This window comes from Penaeus vannamei, chromosome 3 (assembly GCF_042767895.1).
Source record: "Penaeus vannamei isolate JL-2024 chromosome 3, ASM4276789v1, whole genome shotgun sequence".
NCBI lineage: Eukaryota > Metazoa > Arthropoda > Malacostraca > Decapoda > Penaeidae > Penaeus > Penaeus vannamei.
Genome location: NC_091551.1, coordinates 51105145 through 51125295, shown reverse-complemented (window position 1 = coordinate 51125295; position 20151 = coordinate 51105145). Strand labels below are relative to the sequence as shown.

Here is a 20151-nt window from a genome sequence, read left to right as displayed (position 1 = left end):
GTGATCAAAATAAGGCACTAAAACAAAAGGATGAAAGTTTATGTTGATATGTATTTGTTCCAATAAAGTTTATTACAAAAATAAGCAAATTTCAACTTTGAACAGTCAAGTGGAAGTTGTATGACTAATAACCATACCTTCATTGATTGACAAAAGATTGTGAAAAAATCCTTGTGTAAAAGGAATAATACATTGAACCAAGCACAAATGAGCACTTAATGTTATTTACAAGCAGTCCTTTTGTATTTTTTACATAATCAACTGGTGTTAAATCAGATCTACATTCAGCAAAAAAAAAATAGTAATTAGTCTACAGTTTATGTTGATTAACAGTTAGTTGATGCAGCAGATTTTTTCTTGTTATTTTGGGGGCTTTCTAAATGTATTGTAGGAAGGTATATCCTTTGGTAGCCATTGGTAACAATATCTGAAAAATAGTCATTAGGTATTAATGAAATATACAAGAGCTCCAATATGTCCACCATTTTGCAAGTTGGCTTTTCACCAAGGTATCAAACTTTACCACCGACTAGAGTAACTTTTACATTTATTACTGCCATGTCCACTGAAATTTATCAAACCACCAACAAGCCAATTCAGAAGTATAAAAAGCAAAGAAATACAAAAAAGCTTACTAGGTTATCTACATCTATTTGAGCATTGCCTTGTGCTCTGTTTTTAGCTGGTAAAATTATTTTCTATTTTTATAATATCCCATCCTGATAAAACTTAAAGATAGGAGCTATTGTTTGGAAATTTTGTTAACACAAATACAACGATATTCAGTAAGAAAATATCTCATTTCATTTACTGATTAAAAGTATTGCAATTAAGAAACAACCTACATTGTACAGACTGAGTTGGAAGCTATTACTAAAATATTTTTTACTATTAAAGATTAAAATTTTCCATTTTTGGCAAATGACTCTTGGATAGACAGCAACTGATTTCAAAAGTAATTAGCAAAACTTATTTCAGTTTTAAAAATTAACAAACCACCAAAATTAGTTGGTATTGCAGGCAGGTTTCAATAGTGCCAAAATAACAAATGTGTACCTAATTTATTAAAGTGAACATGCCTTGGCTAATACTGTACTTTTATTGCTATATGCTTATCAACTTTACTAGATTAATTAACAATTCAATGTAATTTCCATTAAAAAATTCAGTTTCATTTGGTGGTAATACAAATAAATTCCTAAAAATTTATTCGTAATATATTATTTTTTAGCATAAATAAAATCAGAACCCTTTTCTTTATAATTTTCATACAATTACTGCATTCTTTTCAATAACATTGACTTTATGCATTCTGATAATCAGCAGGTATTGCATATGTAACCCTAAGGCCACCTGCATATAACTGAACAGTACCCAGTGGATTTTGATGGTTTACTGTGCAAAGTCTGTGTGTTGTACACATGGGTGCTGGTGTCTGGATGAGTTGCTTATCTATACCCAGCAGTAAATGGCCAAACTATCAGGCAGATGGCATTATCTGGTGCTTTTGCCCGACCATGGGCATGGTCAAAGCTGAAGATAATGATAAAACTATTTATACATGTTATTGTTTGTAAACAGACTCTTTAATCTACTAAAAAAAGAAAAAAAAGCATAACTGTATTCTACTGAAAGCCACATTTTTACTTTCCCATCTATTCAGTGGATATGGTCTGCTTGTGTTGGTCTACTTGAACTTGCTACACACATTACCAATGCTAAAGTGAAAGACTAATTTTAGCCACCATTCCACCCAAGATGTAGGTAGTCACAAGCACTTCACCCAAACTCAATGACAAGTGTCTGCAACAAGTAAAAACTAAACTTTTGTCTTAGTTTAATATTTACTACATTGCACATCCTGTTAAATACTTTTTGACTAGGAATTTTAGATCTGGTTTGTAATCTCCAAAATTTTATTTGTGACGCAAGTTCTGCTACATAAATTTATTGTCTGGGTAGTTGATTTACTAGATGTGGTTGTACGGCTGGAAAACAAATTACTCATTTTCACATGATGGAATACTTATAAATAAATGAGATATAACATTTCCTTTTACAATAAGGTATTATACTATTATGGGAATTTACTATTGATAGAAAAAATTTAAATTACTGTTATATCCAATTCCAATTAGAAGTATTCACTTAAGATAATACAACTCATTTATAAGAGACAACACGTACATCACTTCCACCTTTAACAACCATTTTAACAAAGGAATCCTCTGTAAGCATATGAAACCTCACCCATTTTTATCATATGTTTTTTTTATAACTTGCGTAACCTCATTCAGGTTTACACTGAGGTGGACGAGATACTTTTTTCTACCAGCATATTCTGTCTAGAGAATACTTCCGGGAGGATTTGCTCACTCACACTTTAAATACAGTTCTTTTCTTCATACACATTACATAGTCATTATCAAATCTAAAAAGAGTAATTTATTGATCCTAAATTCACCTATTGGTACTTAAGAGTGCAAAAATACATGTCACGTTAACTATGATTTTAGTTTATTATTAATTTTGTTTACTGAGAGGGGTTCCATAAGCACTTCATCACCAAAGGAGTCAATTAGTAGACTTACCTGACCTTACTTGATTATTTCACTATTTGAATTTTTAGTTAAAGCTTTTTTCCTAATTTGTTTGAAATATTACTGTTGATGTTATCATTACCATCATTATTATTATTATTATTATTATTATTATTATTATCATTACAGACATTATGTACACTGTAATGTTATCAACAAGACAGCAAAAATAAAATTACAAATATAACTATTACTGAAAGACTAATAGCAAAAATAAAATTACAAATATAACTATTACTGAAATGACTGACTCCTCTGACCAAGTTCTTGTGGAGTCATCTGTGGAAAAAATAATGATAATAAACTAAAATCAGAGTGAATTTTACATGTATATTTGCCCTCAACATGTTAAACTTTTCTTTACTATTTTTTAAAACTGATTATCTTTATGTAATTTGGCAATTTAAATTATTTAGGAACAGATGCATCAACATATAAGCCTTTTTTAAAAATACAACTTGGACATAGTGTAATATTTTAATACTCCATTACAAATATGTTACTGGTCCAGATTATATTTTTAAGAACCAAGTAACAAATAATTTGATTCTACTGCCATTAATTTCTTATAAATAATTGAAATAATTGTTAATCTTGGAAATGGAAATATCTCGACCTGAATATTTCTTACAGACATATTGAACACATTGGCCTTGAAAACCAAATCATGCTATTTTATGCGCATTACAAACTGGAATACACCAATTGAAGATTACATTATCTTGACAGTCATGTTAAAGCATGACAACCGAGTACAAAAAAAAATCATACTCATACCTGGTAGCAAATAAAAGCTTGTTTTTTTTTCAGACTCTTCAAGAACACGACGATTAACTAACGAGTTAAAAAATGCGCTAAAACATCTAAGACTTTCATTCAAACTCATGCTAAAATCCCCACACCCTAAATTGTAAATGCTTTTCCATACACATAGAAAGTATGGTGCTTTGTGTACAGAAGCAGTAGTGCAAACATAACTTCCCTTTGATTAATGACATTTGCATAACCACTTAACAAATTGCTTTTTGCACATATGACAACCTGATTTTATGCTTTGAAGTCAATAATCTGGCCGAACTATTCCATAAGCCTCACTACAGAGTTAACTACATCCATTGTTTGGTCATCAATTAATACAATATCAAACCCATCCATGTAGGCCTCCAGTCTTTCTTCAACCTGGAAAAAATGTGAGAATAAATCATACTGCAATGAGACCATTAAACCCATTTATGGCATGCATGAATAAGGTCATTCATCAAAATAATTACTTCCAATCAATTTTCTATATCATAAGCTTCAAGGTAAGAATCAAAATTCATTTAATGGTTAAAGCAATTAATGACTCATAAGCAAACATAAAATTTAATTATTTATTACTAATTAAATCATTCTACCACTATTAGTAGTATTCATAGTCAATTATCATTTAATTTACCAACAATAAGTGAAAAAATTAAAACACAATTTTAATTGTATAAGCAAAGAGACGTATCCAAAGATCCTATGCATTATACACATATCAGCTACCTAGAAAATGAGGATTTTGAAACAATTTCACTTGCATTAGATAAAGCTTAAGGAAAGATACCTAATTGAGCAATTTCTCTATTTTCTAAAATAAAACAAACAAACAACAGACACACACATTCAAGCACAAGCATACATACACACAAGCCCATAAATATATTCCTGAAAAATGAGACTTTCTATCTCAGGAAAAGAATCTGTTTCATAACCACACACAAAACAAACAGACAACTACTATCTTCAGAAGTAATAGCATCAACAATAACAAATTATATAGACACAGAAAATGACTAAGAACCCTTACCTTGTCATTCAGAAAGCCAATCTTCAATACATTACTTGGCTGCGGAACTCCAACGGCCATCTTAATATCCCCTAAAGAGTCCCCAAGAAGGATCACATTGTTCCGCCCGGTCAATTTGTCAAAATAGTCTGATGAGTGGATGGCGTTCTCATTTTTGTTGAACATGTGGATCAAGTCACCTTCAAAACCAACGACTATTCCCTGTTACCAAAAGAAATGGAATAATGTAGACAAAAAAAGGAATAATGAAAAGGCACATTCAAGGCCTTAAGTTGTATACATTATCTAAGTTGTCCATTTTCCTAAAAGTAGAACCATTTGATAATTCTACTTATCTTTTATTAGATCATCTACATCAAAACAAAATTATTCCATAAACCAACCTCCTCATCATACTTGAAGAAATTGGAAACCACTTTAAGGTTGTCCGTATAAACATCAAAATGACGCAATACTTGTTCCAATATGTCGCCCATTCCAGCTGAGAAAACTAGCACTGGAACACCATACTCATGAAGCTTTTTGCACAGATCTCGAGTTCCATCTCTGGAGAGGCAAAGAAAATTTCAGTTATACCTTAGAACAATATAAAATAACTGACCTAACATTAAAAAATATTCATAACTAATGGGAAAAAATGGCACCCAACGTAAACACAGTGTATCATGATAGGAGAGAGAAAGCCAACAAGAATAAAAGATAATGTGTAAACTTTTACCTTAATCTGGCATTACTACTGCTGACCATCTCTTCAAGAGACTTCTGGCTGACCTTGCATTTAATGATTAGCTCATGGATCTGATTGTACCATTCGATCATGTACGGAATCTTCTCTTCCTCCGACATCTTTGGGTCGATCTCAATGGGGTAATACTTGGCCAGGAGCTTATTAGCCTCTTCACGGTAAAAGGCTGGCATAAGACTGCTGTTGTCCATAATGCCTACAAATTATTTTTTGGAGGGGTAAGCTTCATGACAATGTCTAGCAAAAAAATATATAATTGCAATGTACATATCTCATTATGACAGTAACTTTTCCACTGGACATGTGAAAATGACATTTCCCTGAAGAACTCAACATCAAACCATAAAATGCAAAAGCAAAAGGCAAATGTACACACAGACAGACATACACTCTAAACTCTTTTATTACCATTCAACAGATTGTGGCTCCACTAAACACATTTCAGAAACTAATGCTGTTTGTTTAAGGTCTTACCTAAGAAAATACAACTTGAAAGATTCCAATGCAATTTTAAAAAGTAATCCACAAATCCTGCTGTTACAAACCTAAACCTTTATACTTTCACACAAGTAATGATGCAATGAAAATAAGTTCCCACAAGGTAAACTTTCCTATTTACATTCCTCCTATACAATTCATCATAGTGCTAATCAACAAGGTCCAAAGTTAATGCCATAAAAGTTATTTCAGTCAGTCTCAAGGCAAACCTATAAATAGGAGATGTTGAAACAAGAAAATGTGACAGAAAATAAGGTTGCACATAGTGAATGTGTACAAATTAGTGTATATAACAGCAAGAGGGATATATCTGTTCCTGCAAAAGTGCACTATCTGTTAATGCTTGTTTATCCAAAGCTTCTAATATCAAAAGATAGCAACAATCTACAAACACCACGAAACAACCGAGTCTCAATACCTAAAATAATATCAAGAATTCTAACCTGTGACATGTTGAAACTTGAAAAACATTCATTCTAATGACCTGCCTTTACCTTCTACATAATGGATCAACCTCACAGGAAGCTGAAATGTGTTTGTGTAATGATGGATATTACGAGTTTATTTCTGACATCAGCCTTATCTAATATAGGAAGATAACATGCTTGACAGGCAGTAAGCCTCATGCTAAATATCAATGGAATCCAAAATATATAGACAATTAATATAGCTTGTGCATTTCATTTATGAAAGGTTAACGGTCATTCACTGTCATTCAAAATAATTGAAAACTGGAATTTGCAAAATCATAGCGCAATGAACGAAAGTCCATGATAAAAATATGGAAAAAAATAGGATAAAACTTGTAAATAAATAAATAATAATAATCAATATCAACGATCAAAAATATATCACTTTAACAGACATTTCAAAAAAAGCAGGCACTTGAACAAATCTATTGACAGATTCAAGGAAAATCATCATTATCTCAAGAAATTAGAGCAAAAGCCATTACAACATACTGCAAAAGCTTCATTTGCACTGCTGAATGTAAAATGCATATTCTCACAGACCCTACTAAACACTGGTAAGTGGCTATTTAAGAAGACATCATGACAATGCAGAACTCACCATGACAGGTGTCACACAACTTTCCAAAGTACGAGACCCGAGTCATGGTGCGGTCAAAGTCGGCAATGACCTGAAATGTGTTAGTGAAGGACTTTCTATGCTATGTAACATCATCTGTTCCTAAAAGGCTAACTGCATTGAAAGTAAAAGCACTTTTCTTTATAAACAAATAAATAAATGAATAAATAAAACAGCACTACACCTTTTTTCTCGCTTCTCTATATACATTTTTAATGCTTAAATAATGACACATCTTATACATATCTCTGGCTCTTTAACATGAGGTATATGATGTACATCATCCCGTTACTCTAGAGCCTATAAAACAATGCACAGAAGCCAGTTCTAAAACCCATATAAATGGATACAGTTATGCAGATCCATAATTCTCATACCTTATCCAAGCAATGAAGCCAATTATGTTCTGGTTAATCTCCTTAATTTTTCAAGGCATACTGAAGTATATGTCTAATCTACAATTCATATAAGATTAAAATATTTAAGAAAGTCAAGTAAGAGACTAGCAGAAGTGACACAAAAAGAAAGAGACAAAGGGAAATAAATAGAGAGAATGAGTTAAAATAAGAAGATACAATACGCAGTGGGAAATGGAGTCGCACATACAAAACCAAAAAGATGAAGAGACTGCAGAAAAGAAAAAGAAAATTCCTTTACACAAATATGAGGCGAGAGGCAGAAAAAAGACCGCAGGAGACAAAAAGACTATAGCCATTAAGTTATCATCCAAAGCAAGACAGGCAAAGAGAAAGAGAGAATGAGATACAAAAAAGCAAGATAGGAAATACTGGAAATAAAGAAAATAATGAGAAGAAAACACACACATCACATAAAAGATTTTCTGCAAAATAGAAATAAAAGTTGGTAGGTGGTTGCGGGAAACGTATCATTCTAATTGGAGAAAGCATTGCAGACTGCTGAACACAAGAACAAATTACGTCCAATTCCTTTATCAACAGAATTCTAATGACAAAGAGCATAGTACATCTTTTCTTGTATTCAAGAAACTGATCATCTATGCTATACATAATGGATGTACCTTTACCATTTCCCCCTCCTAGTACTGAACACCAACCAAAATGCACAAACTAATACATAAATTTCATTAGCGAGAAACATAAGAACACCAAGCACATGGGCTACAGAGCTTGGATAATGCGTCTGTTGGTAGTCCATCTCCCAATTACGTTGACTCACCAAAGCTGGACTCTGCCCTCTGTCCATTCACATGAAACCTTGTTATTGTCATGTCATAATCTGCAATAATCTGTAAGTTGAATGAACAGGCTTACTATAAACAGAGCAGTACATAATGACATCTTGTCTGCTACAGGACTCCTCTGGTCTTGCTATAGCAGTAGCTTTCATTAGAATTGCATTGCTAATTTTGAAAAAGATGTGCACCAACAGTAATATCTCTGAAATTATGTTAGAGGAAAACATATATTATTTCAATCTTTGCTGTAATTGCCAAACTGAATGGCATAATAAAAATTCATGAAGATGCCTGGACACCCTTGACAGAGACCAATATCTTGCTGCATTACATCACGCACTCTGGTAATAAACTGTAATGCCACCATTAAAAATGAACCTGCTTTTATTTAGCCCTTTAATATAATCCTGACAGTAAAATTTTAAGCTTGCACGGGGAAAAATAAAAAATGAAAAAAAATATCCCAATCTCTCTTTCTATCCACAATATAAACAAACACAGCCATGAAGACACTCACTCTCATTCACTCATACACATATTGTTTTGCTACCACTTCTATTCAACCCTTCACATCTGGCAAACTAAAGGTAAATATTTCCTTACGTCTCTAGTGTTTCCTTTCAGATCATATTTGTTTTTAATTACTCAATGTCTAAACACAAAACACAGTTGGTACATATGTGCAAATTTGGCATATGCAGATTTGTTAACCAGTATTTTCTGATTAAATGTAGTACATCAATCCAGTGTTACCAGTCCTGTGTAGTCAAGTGTAGCGTAGTGTAGTTACTAGTTTACCGAGAGATAAGCTAGTACCATAGTTGTCGTAACAGTACGCAAATGATGACTTTTATATGTAATAATCATACACTGGGCTGAGTGTAAGCAACATATATAAGTATATGATTTGATCAGATTAATTACTATAAACAAATACATGTTATCTGTATCTCACTGCAAACAAAGAGGATGTCTCCTTCCACACGATTCACTTCAGCGAGAAAACTAATAATCTATAGCCGAGAAATATACTGAACCCTTCATCTCCTTTCAACAGATAGATCCTGAACTATTACAATTATGTCATATATTATGTTTTTTGGAATTATTCAGTTACTAAATAAAAGTTATTCTACCATTAATACCATTATTTTGGCCCAGTAGAGGTACTGCTGCCCCAAGTGCTTTAAAAGTGACACTAGCCGACTTCTAATACAATCATGCCTAACACTGATTTACCTTGTACTTATGAAATTACCTGTTTTATATATTCACATATATCTATCTATACATATTTATATTTATATATATCTCTAAATATATATATATAAGTATATATATATAAATATACATATATATATATAAATATATATATATATATATATATATATATATATATATACAATATATATATAAGTTTATATATATATATATATATATATATATATATATATATATATATATATATATATATATACATATATATATATATATATATATATATATATATATATATATATATATATATATATATATATATATATATATATATATATATATATATGTATACATATGTATATATATATATATCTCTAAATATATATATATATATATATATATATATATATAAAAATAAATATATAATATATATAAATAAACATATATAGAAATATACATATATTAAAATAAACATATATAAATATATATGTATAAATATATAATATATATAAATATATAATATATATAAATATAAATATATATAAATATATATAAATATGTATATAAATATATATAAATATATATAATTATATATGTATATTTATATATACATATATACATATCTATATATATCTATATCTATATCTATATCTATATATATTTATAAATACATATATCTATCTATATATATATATATAGATTAGATATAATATATATATATATATATATATATATATATATATATATATATATATATATATATATATATATATATATATATATATATGTACATGTACATGTATATGTATGTATATATATATAAATTTATACTTACATTCATATTTATATCTATATCTATTTATATTCATGGATATATACAAATAAAAATAAAAATAAAAATAAAAATACGAATATACAGATACAGATTTAGATATATGCATACACTAACCAAAATTATATACAAGGAATAACCAACATCTGTTATCGGATAAAAAATCATAAATCCGTTATCAAAATCTTAACTGCAAACCTTGTATCTAATATTCAAATATTTAAGAATAACTTTCTAACAAAATATATATAAAAATACTGTTTTAATCATCAATTGAAAAATGATGCAAAAGAGTTCCCTGTGAGAAGCAAATTAAATAAATAATGGAAGTAAAGAACTCGTAATAAACATTTATACAAATCAAGTCTTTAACAGTAATTTGTGCCATCTGTGCTATTCAAACTATTATATTTTATTCTACTACAACTATTTTTACTATCAATATCTTGAATAAAACATAAGCTTGAATACAAAAAAGCAGCATTTCCACAAATAATATACATACATAAAAAAAACATATATAGCTAAGATACCTGCATGCATGTCTATCATCCATTATATAAATATGATTTAAAACAAAACATTAGTTCACCAGAGAACAGGATATATTTATTCACTTCAACCAATAAGAAAAGATTAAAAAAAAGAGAATAAGAGTAGTAAGACAATCTAACTAAGGACCAGAGTCGATGAGAGTGCCTCCTGAGAATCAGAACAGTCGAACCAAATTCTAAAGTTAACAAAATGCCACCACTCCGTCTGCATCTCACCTCCTCCTCAGAAGCCAAATCACGTTTGGCAGAAAGGTGCTTTAAATGAGCCATGAAATTAAGCACATTCAGGAATCGAGACTGGGACGACTGTACAACGAACCTGGTTTGTCCCACCCATTCCCTTTGTCCAAACCTCCCCTACCACTTACCCCAAGAGCAGTGACAGCGCTGACCCTCGTAATGAACCCGCGTCAGAGTGAAGTCATAGTCCACCACCAGCTGAGGGCAGACTAGTGGTCAGTCTATATCTTTACATGTTAAAATTAGAATGCAAAGTCCGTTTAGTTGCTTAAATCCTATTAGACATACTACAAGCACATGAAATCAATTTGCCAAATAATAGTGAATGTTAACATTAGATAAATAAAATGGTATTTACAAGATATGTAATGGTTACAAAATAACACAGACAAATATAAAGGATTTGTTCTAATTTTCCTATCATTGTCAGTACTTGCTTCCTGATGACATAAAAGAAATAAATTACTAGGAATCACAGACAGGAATTACTGCATCAACAGAAATAGTAAACTACTGATAAATTCAGAAAATGGTCTATATTATGAGCTTGAATTCATTCTTCTAGCAAATACAATAATAATTTTGTGATATTTCCTTTATGAACAGCCACTTTCATGTAAAGATTTCATCTATATCAGAATCATACAAAGCTTTGTTAACATTAAATTTAGAGCATATATATAAAATATGGATACTGTGTATCCTTAAGATATATGAAAAGCATTTCACAATAAGAGGAACTTTCAAGTGAAATACTAATGTTAAAAGACGTAATAAGGTAACTTATAATTTGCATATACATTATAAGATGTAAAGCCTCAAAGAGAACCATGCTTGATGAAGAAATGAAAAAGACAATTCCATTGATAATATGGAGACAAAAAAAAATCAGTGCATGAGTATTATGAACATTACTACTAGAGTGAAACATACCAGTGGACATGCTTTAGCTAATTTTGTTATATGTACACAATTTACTTACTCACTTACTCACTCATTCTCTCTCTCTCTCTCTTACGCTCACACTCACTCACTCACTCACCCATTCTCAACCACTAACCCTCACACTCACTCACCCACTCAACCACACACTCACTCACCCACACTCAACCAATCAACCACCCACATTCAACCACACAACAACACACTCACTCACCCACCCACACACTCAATCACACAAGAGTTGCTTTCTTTTCACTCAAAAGAAAGGCCATGCAACACTACTGAAACCCATGAAGACATTACCACAATCTAAAACATATAATCATGTCAATATTCAGGCCTCCATGCTCTAAATCTAGTTAATGAAAACATCTCTATGTTTATAAAATTAGAAAATGCTTCGTATATTCCCCCCTGCTCCACATTCAGTAAAGTATAACCCAACTAGTCCTACATCTAATTCTTCTAATTTCCCAGTCGTTTGGAATAAAAAGCAATAAACACAAGCCTACTGTAGAAAACAACACAATCAAAACTATATCAGGAAGTATTGTGCATAAATTTAGCGCAATCTAAGCTATGAAGACTGCCACATATATGAATTTTTGCTTAAACTACAAGTAAATTTCTGCTGAGTGCACCGTAGCACTATTAGTCAATTAACATCAGGACATTCATAACAATAATTATTTACATCACCGGTCTTGCATACCTATAAGAGCTTCTATAAAACAATCCATCTGTCTTGATGACTTGAAAATGAAGACATCGCTAAAAACAAGCAACACCAAACAATTCTAAGTGTCCACATCAGTAAAACATGATTCATTCTCTAGCCAAATATTTCTTTTTAATCAGAAGACTACTGTATACCTTCTAACCACGATCACTGCTAATAACTACTTACTTTAAAATGATCACTCACCACGTGCAAGAAGATAATGTTACCTTTGTAACCTATGTAAATATTCTCATTTACAATATTTCATCATGGAAATGCCAAGTAAACTTTGTCTCCTATGCTACCATACTGTGACACTTCTTTCCTGCGCACATATTAAAATTCATTCATTCAATGTCTACTATTTTCAATCTGCTCATTACAATTTTTCTATTTTGTGGTTGCTCAAAACAAATCAACTACAATGACAATGCTATAATTCTATCAAAATGCTTTATCATAATCTTAACCCACTGATGCCAGGAGGGTATGTACATACATGCCCAGTCCACTTTGATATTTGTTAAATTAATAATGTTTACATATGGATGACTCTAAATGCTTAGTCACAAAGCAGTCAACTACTCATTTTCCTCTTCTTACCTTTTTCCTTGAAATAAATATTACCAATATCATTAATAACATCTTAACAATCATACTGTTAGTAACAATAATAGCAACTGCAGAGATAATAACAGCACTAAAAAAATCCTAAACGGTAAAGTAATGGGGTAAACATATGACGTTAGTTATGTCTACTATCTGACTCCTTTTTAACTACGCACTTGTGGAATCATTTGTATGTAAACAAAATTTACAGATCAAAACTACAGTGGACACTACATGTACTTGGTGCTACTGGGCTAAAGTGGATTATATCTTAGCTCATTAAAAACTTCTTTTTTTTAAGTGATAAAATATGGTGGATAATTTCCAATACATTACTTAACCACTAGCCAAAGGGTGGCATGTACGTACATGCCGTGGCTGTTGTGGACCAAAAAAATGATGGCATCATATCATGCCCATTCCCACGCAATTGGTTCGTCGGAGTTTGTTTTTCTCCAATAATAGCGGCTTCATTTATCTGGTAAAGATTTAATGCAATAGGACCTATAATGAAGGTAAACCTATAATATTATAATATTTTTATAAATTATAGCAAAATAAGAGCTTTTATAAAGGTGCCAAATACTGCTCACAAACTAATGAACTAGCCGGGCACAAAGAGGGGAAACTGCCGATGCACGCCAACAATCCTGTTATTACGTCCACTTGCTAAACTTTTATACCCATCGGCATTGGATTAATGGAAAGAGGAATTGCCAACATTATATGAGTTTAAGAACAGGATATACTTTGCTCTTCTCGCATTCAGGTTTTAGGTTTTGAGTCCCATTTCTTAACAAGGCACTACTGCATTCTATTAAAACCCTAAATGGAAATATAGATAAATCTAAATAACAAAAGATTACATTTTCATTTCTTTCAGTCCCACTACCTAGAATGCAGGAACTTGGAACACCTAAAACTACAAACAAAGAGTCTCTCCATTTCAAAAATATCAATTTTTCTGATATTAATGTCCTGAAGTCACAGCGAAGTCTCTTGCCAATCACCGCAGATTTGTGTCAAATGTCTCTATCACACGTGTCTTGAGTCATCCACTACTACCACGCCCTAAAGAACAACTTGTTCAGCACCACTACTTGTGAGCTAGAGCTACGTGCAGGCTCACATTATCACTGACGTGTTATTTCACTATCTTCTTTTTCTTTAGTCTCTCTACTTTTAGCAGTTACCATACTATTGCAATGTCAGTAGCTAATATCAAAAACAATTCCCATGCCATAATATAAACAAAGTGATCCTCTCCATAAAAAAGCATAAAATTAAATTTATGAAACTTTCAAGTCAAAGGAAAGACTGAATATATTTAGTTTCTAAACAGATTTTTATAAAAGTCCAAGCATCTTCACTGGAATTTCAGGCAAAAAGAAAAGCATTCAAGAAAGACAATATTTAAAAAGAAAGAGATATACTGAGTAAAACAATTAAAAGCAAATTTTCTTAATTCTTAGAAAACTGAAGGAGAGCCATAAGATATGATGCTTCCCTTTGCTGTGGAAACTTCAGAAACAGATTCTTGAAAAGGCTGGTAGCTTTATGGTATGGTAATTATTTGAATGAACTTAATCACTTTCTTTATTCTCACAACACAAATAAATTACTGAATGACATTTCATCCACTAAATCTTTATCATATATTTTTCTAACTAATTCACTATGATCGAGGGTCTGAATGTATTCAAAATACTTGCACTACCTTAGATGCCATTTGGAATTAGTTTTGGTCAACCACTGAGATACAACTTTGTTTCACGGCACTCTGAATAAATATCATTCGGCCAAAACGAAAGTAAAGATAAAAATGGCATCCCCTAACTGCAGACTTCTTTTCCAACATTAGATGAATGGGTATTGGCACCAGCATGTACGTAATAATTATATTGCATTATTACAATATCATGAGGAAAGTAAGCATTGAAAGAGTTTATATTGCAAAATATATAATCAATCAACTACATTACCAATAAATAATGATATCACTTAAACTACACAGAAAAGGGTGATGCTGGTTAAATTTGATAAGCTCGGTTCAAAATGACAGTAAGGTACATTTTGCTATCTATCTATCTAGAAAAAAGGGGAACTTCTGTACTACCAGCCTCGATTCTCAAAGGTCAACCCTAATCAAATTACTAATAACCTTAAGAGAGAGAACATAAAAAAAGGCAACCACTACACTCAACTTAGCAAAGGGAACAATCATGGTAAATGGCTTGTGATCACACTGATAGAAACCTTAACCGCTTATCCTTCGGTCTTCATCTATGACACACAATTTCATCTCTCGGTACCATACAATAATCTTAAACATTTCTGAATCATCTTAAATTTTTGTGAACAATTTGCAATGAACAGCAAAACTGAAATTAAAATGGAAAGAGCACATGGAGGGACAGGGAAATAATAAATAAGCAGAAGAAAGTAATCAATGAGAAGCTTTGAAAACGATGTCTGGATCTTAATCAATATTCAAATATATTAAACAGTTAAGGGTTTGGATATTATTACTTGAACTTATTGGAGAGAGAATTTCTAATAATGTAAACACTTGAATTTAATCTAAAAAGGGGATTAAGTAATAAAATATTTGACAATCATAATGGAAAACCAAGCATTTTACCAAATGTTAATATGTATATCTAAATAATTTATCAGAAACATATATGAATGACAGTGATAATGATGATGGTGAACATGTCCAATCTTTAAATAAATCAAATACATAATCTTCTAAAATATGTAATCATTGTATGCATCAAAGTGAAATTAATTATAAACATAGCACTGAAAAAGACAAATTAGAAACAAATTCTTTAACAGATAACAAAGCATATTGCAATTTGCATCCAAGAAATATAAATTAAAAAGTCTGCGTAATAATCTATACTTTTACAATTTTCTGTTATAAGAACAATTTCAAAAGACTCGAGAATCACCATTTTCTGATGCTAATGGAAAACTTAACTGTATTTGAAAATACAAATATAAAAAAAGGTAAAAGTAATACAGAATCCATTTGGATTTACATTGCTTCATTATGAAGAAGGGAAAGAAAACAAAGAGAAATGGAAAAACTGCATTAGGCAAAGAAAAAGAAAAGGAAAAAGGATAAATGAAAGAAAAAGAAAAAAGAAAAAGGAAAGGAAGAAGGATAAATGAAAGAAAAAGAAAAGAAGAAAAAGTAATATAAAATAGAAAAAAAGACAAAGCAAATAAATAATAACAAGAAGAAAAAAAAAAATCAATAAAGAAAAAAAAAAAAAATCTTAAATCACCAATCAAAAGCATTCTTAAGGTTCCCATCAAAGCGCAACATCACACGGCGAAATAAAACTCTTACTCTTAGGACCTTCCTGCTTCCCTTAATGTGCTTAACCAACTCCTCCCACCTGAAGCTTCGAGAATCCACTTGACACTAGAGAGGAGACCAGTTCCTCTACGCGTGCCAGGTCCTTTATCCGCACGTGGGCAGCGTTCAGCAGGCCCAGCTGCAAGAAGGTTGGCATTTCTTGTAAGATTGGTTATAAGAAAGGGGATGGAAATGAGAGAAATGATAATAATAAAAATGATTACATTCATAATAATAAATATATGGAGAATAACAATAATAATAATCCAAACAATAACAAAAAACTAATAATAATGATAAATAATGATAAATAAAATTAAAAAATAATAACAATACTAATAGCAATAATAGTAACAATGATAAAACACTAAAACTTTTGATGATACTACTACTACTACTACTTCTAACAATAATAATAATAACAATAATAACAATTTTAAAAACTCATAATCATGGTATTATCAATGAGTGGCAACAATCATAATATAGATGTGGTATAGCTAAGTCCTAAAGTGCTAGCTCTGCAATCGCAAGGTCTTGTGTTCGTACTCAGTTGCTCCTCTCGCAGTTGACTTAGCTAGGAGTGAATACTGGCATGCTGACATTAACATATTGAGGTCAAAGTTGGGGCAGAAAGGAACTAGTCACTGTACCACATTATCTGACAGCTTAGTACACATCTTTTTCTATGAACAAGGCACTAACTTTGACACTGATTTGAATAATCAATCATTATTCATTATAATAATAATCTTGATAACAAAAATTGAATAACAATTGTGTTATTATTACTTTTGATGATGAAGACTGATGTCAATCATGCCAGTATTCATATAATTACTATAATTAATAATAACTAAAGGAAATTATGTTTTGAACAGGTTTTTTATCAACAATAATAATAATCAAGATGATGGTGCTAAAAACAATGACAAATATAATGACGATGATGATCATGATTATAACATATAACAAAGTACTCACTTTCTCCAAAGTTGGATACATAGGCACAGTTTCTGGCATGATTCCTGCAGTAAACTGGCAAAAACCTGAGTCAGATGGTCCAGAGGATTTGTGCCGAATGGCAGAGCCTTTGCTTGGTTCGGTAATGTGTTCCGTTGGTCTTGCTCCACCGAGCACTCTAGACAACTGTCGTCCACCTGCCCTTAACACCGCCCCTCGTGAGACAATCATGAGGTTCTCAGTCACACATATGTTGATGGCAAGACACAACAGGTGTTACCTGCAAGGTTACAACTTGGTTAAAATGGATGTGAATGAAAGTGTTATTCATTAATTATGACACACCCTAATCTTGATTTTGTCAATGTTTTGGGATTTTATAGTATAATAAAGACCTCTTGCAACAATTTTTGCCTTCCAAAGATCAGATCCTTTACCAAATATATATCCATCTCAGTGTTGTATTTTGCATGCAGACTATCAAAGAACATAATTCATTTAACCTTAACAAACAAGGCAAGCACAGATTATAAAACAATAAGATCTTTTTTACCATCTAAGAAACTTAAGCAAACATGCACAATCTAGTATCTAACAAGGTAAAGTCATCCAGCAAAGGGCCATATCAAGTAATGTCACAGCCACCACACTTCCCACACCAACAAATACCAACAAACTTTAACCACATATCTATCTACAGCTAGATATATATATAGTGAAAGTTCATTCACCTATGCTGCAGCAAAAAGTGCAAAGGCCAGAGCATATTTTGATATACAGATCTGTGGACTCTGATTAGAGATTGTGGGTTTATCTTTACTGTACATAATCAATTTTCATGTCTCACCTGAAGTATTCTTAAGGATTATTCTCATTATTTACTTTTCTCTTTTCTCCCGCTGCTGGATAGATAAGACCACAATTAAATTGGTTATATCAAATGCCATTTATGAATAGTTTTATATATCTTGTTACTCCAAGAAGCTACACAACATGCTATATACACATATCTATGTACAGTTAATTCTAATCTAATTATTTATTCATATTAGCAAAAGTAGTTTAAGATCTCTCTTATCATTGCCACAACATGATATCTCTTATCACTGTCTGTAAATATAAACTTTCATTTGCTTTAATACCTGTATTACAAACAAAATTGACATACTCATATATGCAATATGAAAATATTACAAAAAAATAATAATGGTTCACTTTCAGATAATCCTACAGTAGATTAATTATAGATAACCATTCCATAGAATCAATTATATAATTCTATGACATTTTTCTCCTATATCCATTTACTGTTAATCATGTTCCATTTTTTCTTTGGTTCATATCTCTGGTAAGAAAAAAAAATACACCATCGGCTTCTTTTGATATTAAGTGCATCTTTAACTCTGAACAGGATTTCCCTGCACTAAACAAAAAAGAGAATTTAAGCCTACTTTTGAAGGGTTGGCTCTCCTCAACCACTCTCATCAGGGCCAAACAAGTAAACGAGAATTTAGCGCCAAAATTAAGGAGAAACTGGGTACTTGCCATCCAATTTGACTTCATCTATCATGAGTGGGTTGACCCTTTCATCATGGCTCTTATAATATTATGTTTGTATGGACGTGGGTAGCCTGCACAACATTTTTTTTTTGGGGGGGAGGGGGCATGTAAAGGTATTGAGGGTGTATCTCTGGAAAGCAACTACGGATTTACCTTCACTTTCTGCTGAATATTTTCTATTGTCAATAGTGGTTTTATGTCTTATTGTGGAGGCCTTATCTTGTCTTTGTTTTTTTTCTCAAATCCTGCATGGCCTCGTTTCAATCCTTGCCAAAGTTAAAAGACAAAAATGCTAATTTGGGTCTCCTATGGTCAGCCACGGTCTAGTGTTTCAAGATATCTATCCAATAATTTGTTTTTTTTCTAAAATATCAAGCTTTGACTGTGATAAATTATGCCTTCCAATGAAAGCTGCACTTTGCCCTCTTCCAATTACCCAAAAATTATAATCAATATTCATTTGGTAATAATCATTAATCAACCCATTTACTGTCCAGTAATTATTCTTTTATTTATTTATTTTTTTTGTATAATAAAAATCAAACAAAATTATATACATTTCTATTTCATTTTAGCCATTATGTAATGCCAACACTACTTATAATCTTCTCTACTACAAAGACCCATACAATCAAAGTTCACAAAAGGAGAGACTCATACTACCTACAAACTAAAAATACTACAAAACAAATGTTTAGTATTAGGTTTCCCTTAACCATTTTAGGCCTATTTTCACAAGTTCTTAAACATTTAACACTTATTTCAAAACCTAGACTTTCGTGTGCTAATTTCCCTTATCATTTTATTTCTTGTTCTATGATAAACAGGTAATCAGTTGAGAGAATAACATAGGAGAGAAAATATCCATTATTTTCTTTATGCAGCATCCGTAACTTCAGAAATATTGCTATTTAAGATCGTGTTAATTGTTTTAAAAAATTAAGCAAAAGCCCACAAGCTCTTAACAAACTCTACAACATGCCAAGCAAATAAAAACATGACAAAGCATCGAAATAAACGTAAGCAACACCAAAAACTTAATTCCGTCCCTTCACTTAGCAACATCTAAACAGAGTACTTACTTCACACACTCTCAGACCAACATATTTTACTCCTCTTATCCAAGTCTCTCCACGATTAAAACACAATACAAAGACCAC

At 31.3% G+C, this 20151-nt stretch overlaps 1 protein-coding gene across 4 annotated transcripts in view; it reads right to left on the bottom strand.

Annotated features, from left to right (window-relative positions):
• Positions 1 to 31: 31 nt before the first annotated feature.
• Positions 32 to 20151, bottom strand: part of cN-IIIB (cytosolic 5'-nucleotidase IIIB) — a 20368-nt gene continuing 248 nt past the window's right edge. For 2 of the 4 annotated variants that reach the window (XM_027350753.2, XM_027350750.2), the window contains exons 2-8: positions 17453 to 17711; positions 16509 to 16607; positions 6749 to 6818; positions 5153 to 5375; positions 4818 to 4980; positions 4435 to 4635; positions 32 to 3779 (exon numbers count right to left, since the gene is read on the bottom strand). In XM_027350753.2, the coding sequence (XP_027206554.1) occupies positions 3678 to 3779; positions 4435 to 4635; positions 4818 to 4980; positions 5153 to 5375; positions 6749 to 6818; positions 16509 to 16607; positions 17453 to 17662 (1068 nt within the window). In that variant the 5' untranslated portion in view covers positions 17663 to 17711 and the 3' untranslated portion in view covers positions 32 to 3677. Of the gene's footprint in view, positions 3780 to 4434; positions 4636 to 4817; positions 4981 to 5152; positions 5376 to 6748; positions 6819 to 7963; positions 8034 to 10954; positions 11025 to 16508; positions 16608 to 17452; positions 17712 to 20151 lie in introns of all 4 variants that reach the window. The other 2 variants (XM_027350751.2, XM_027350752.2) reach the window with 2 other exon arrangements.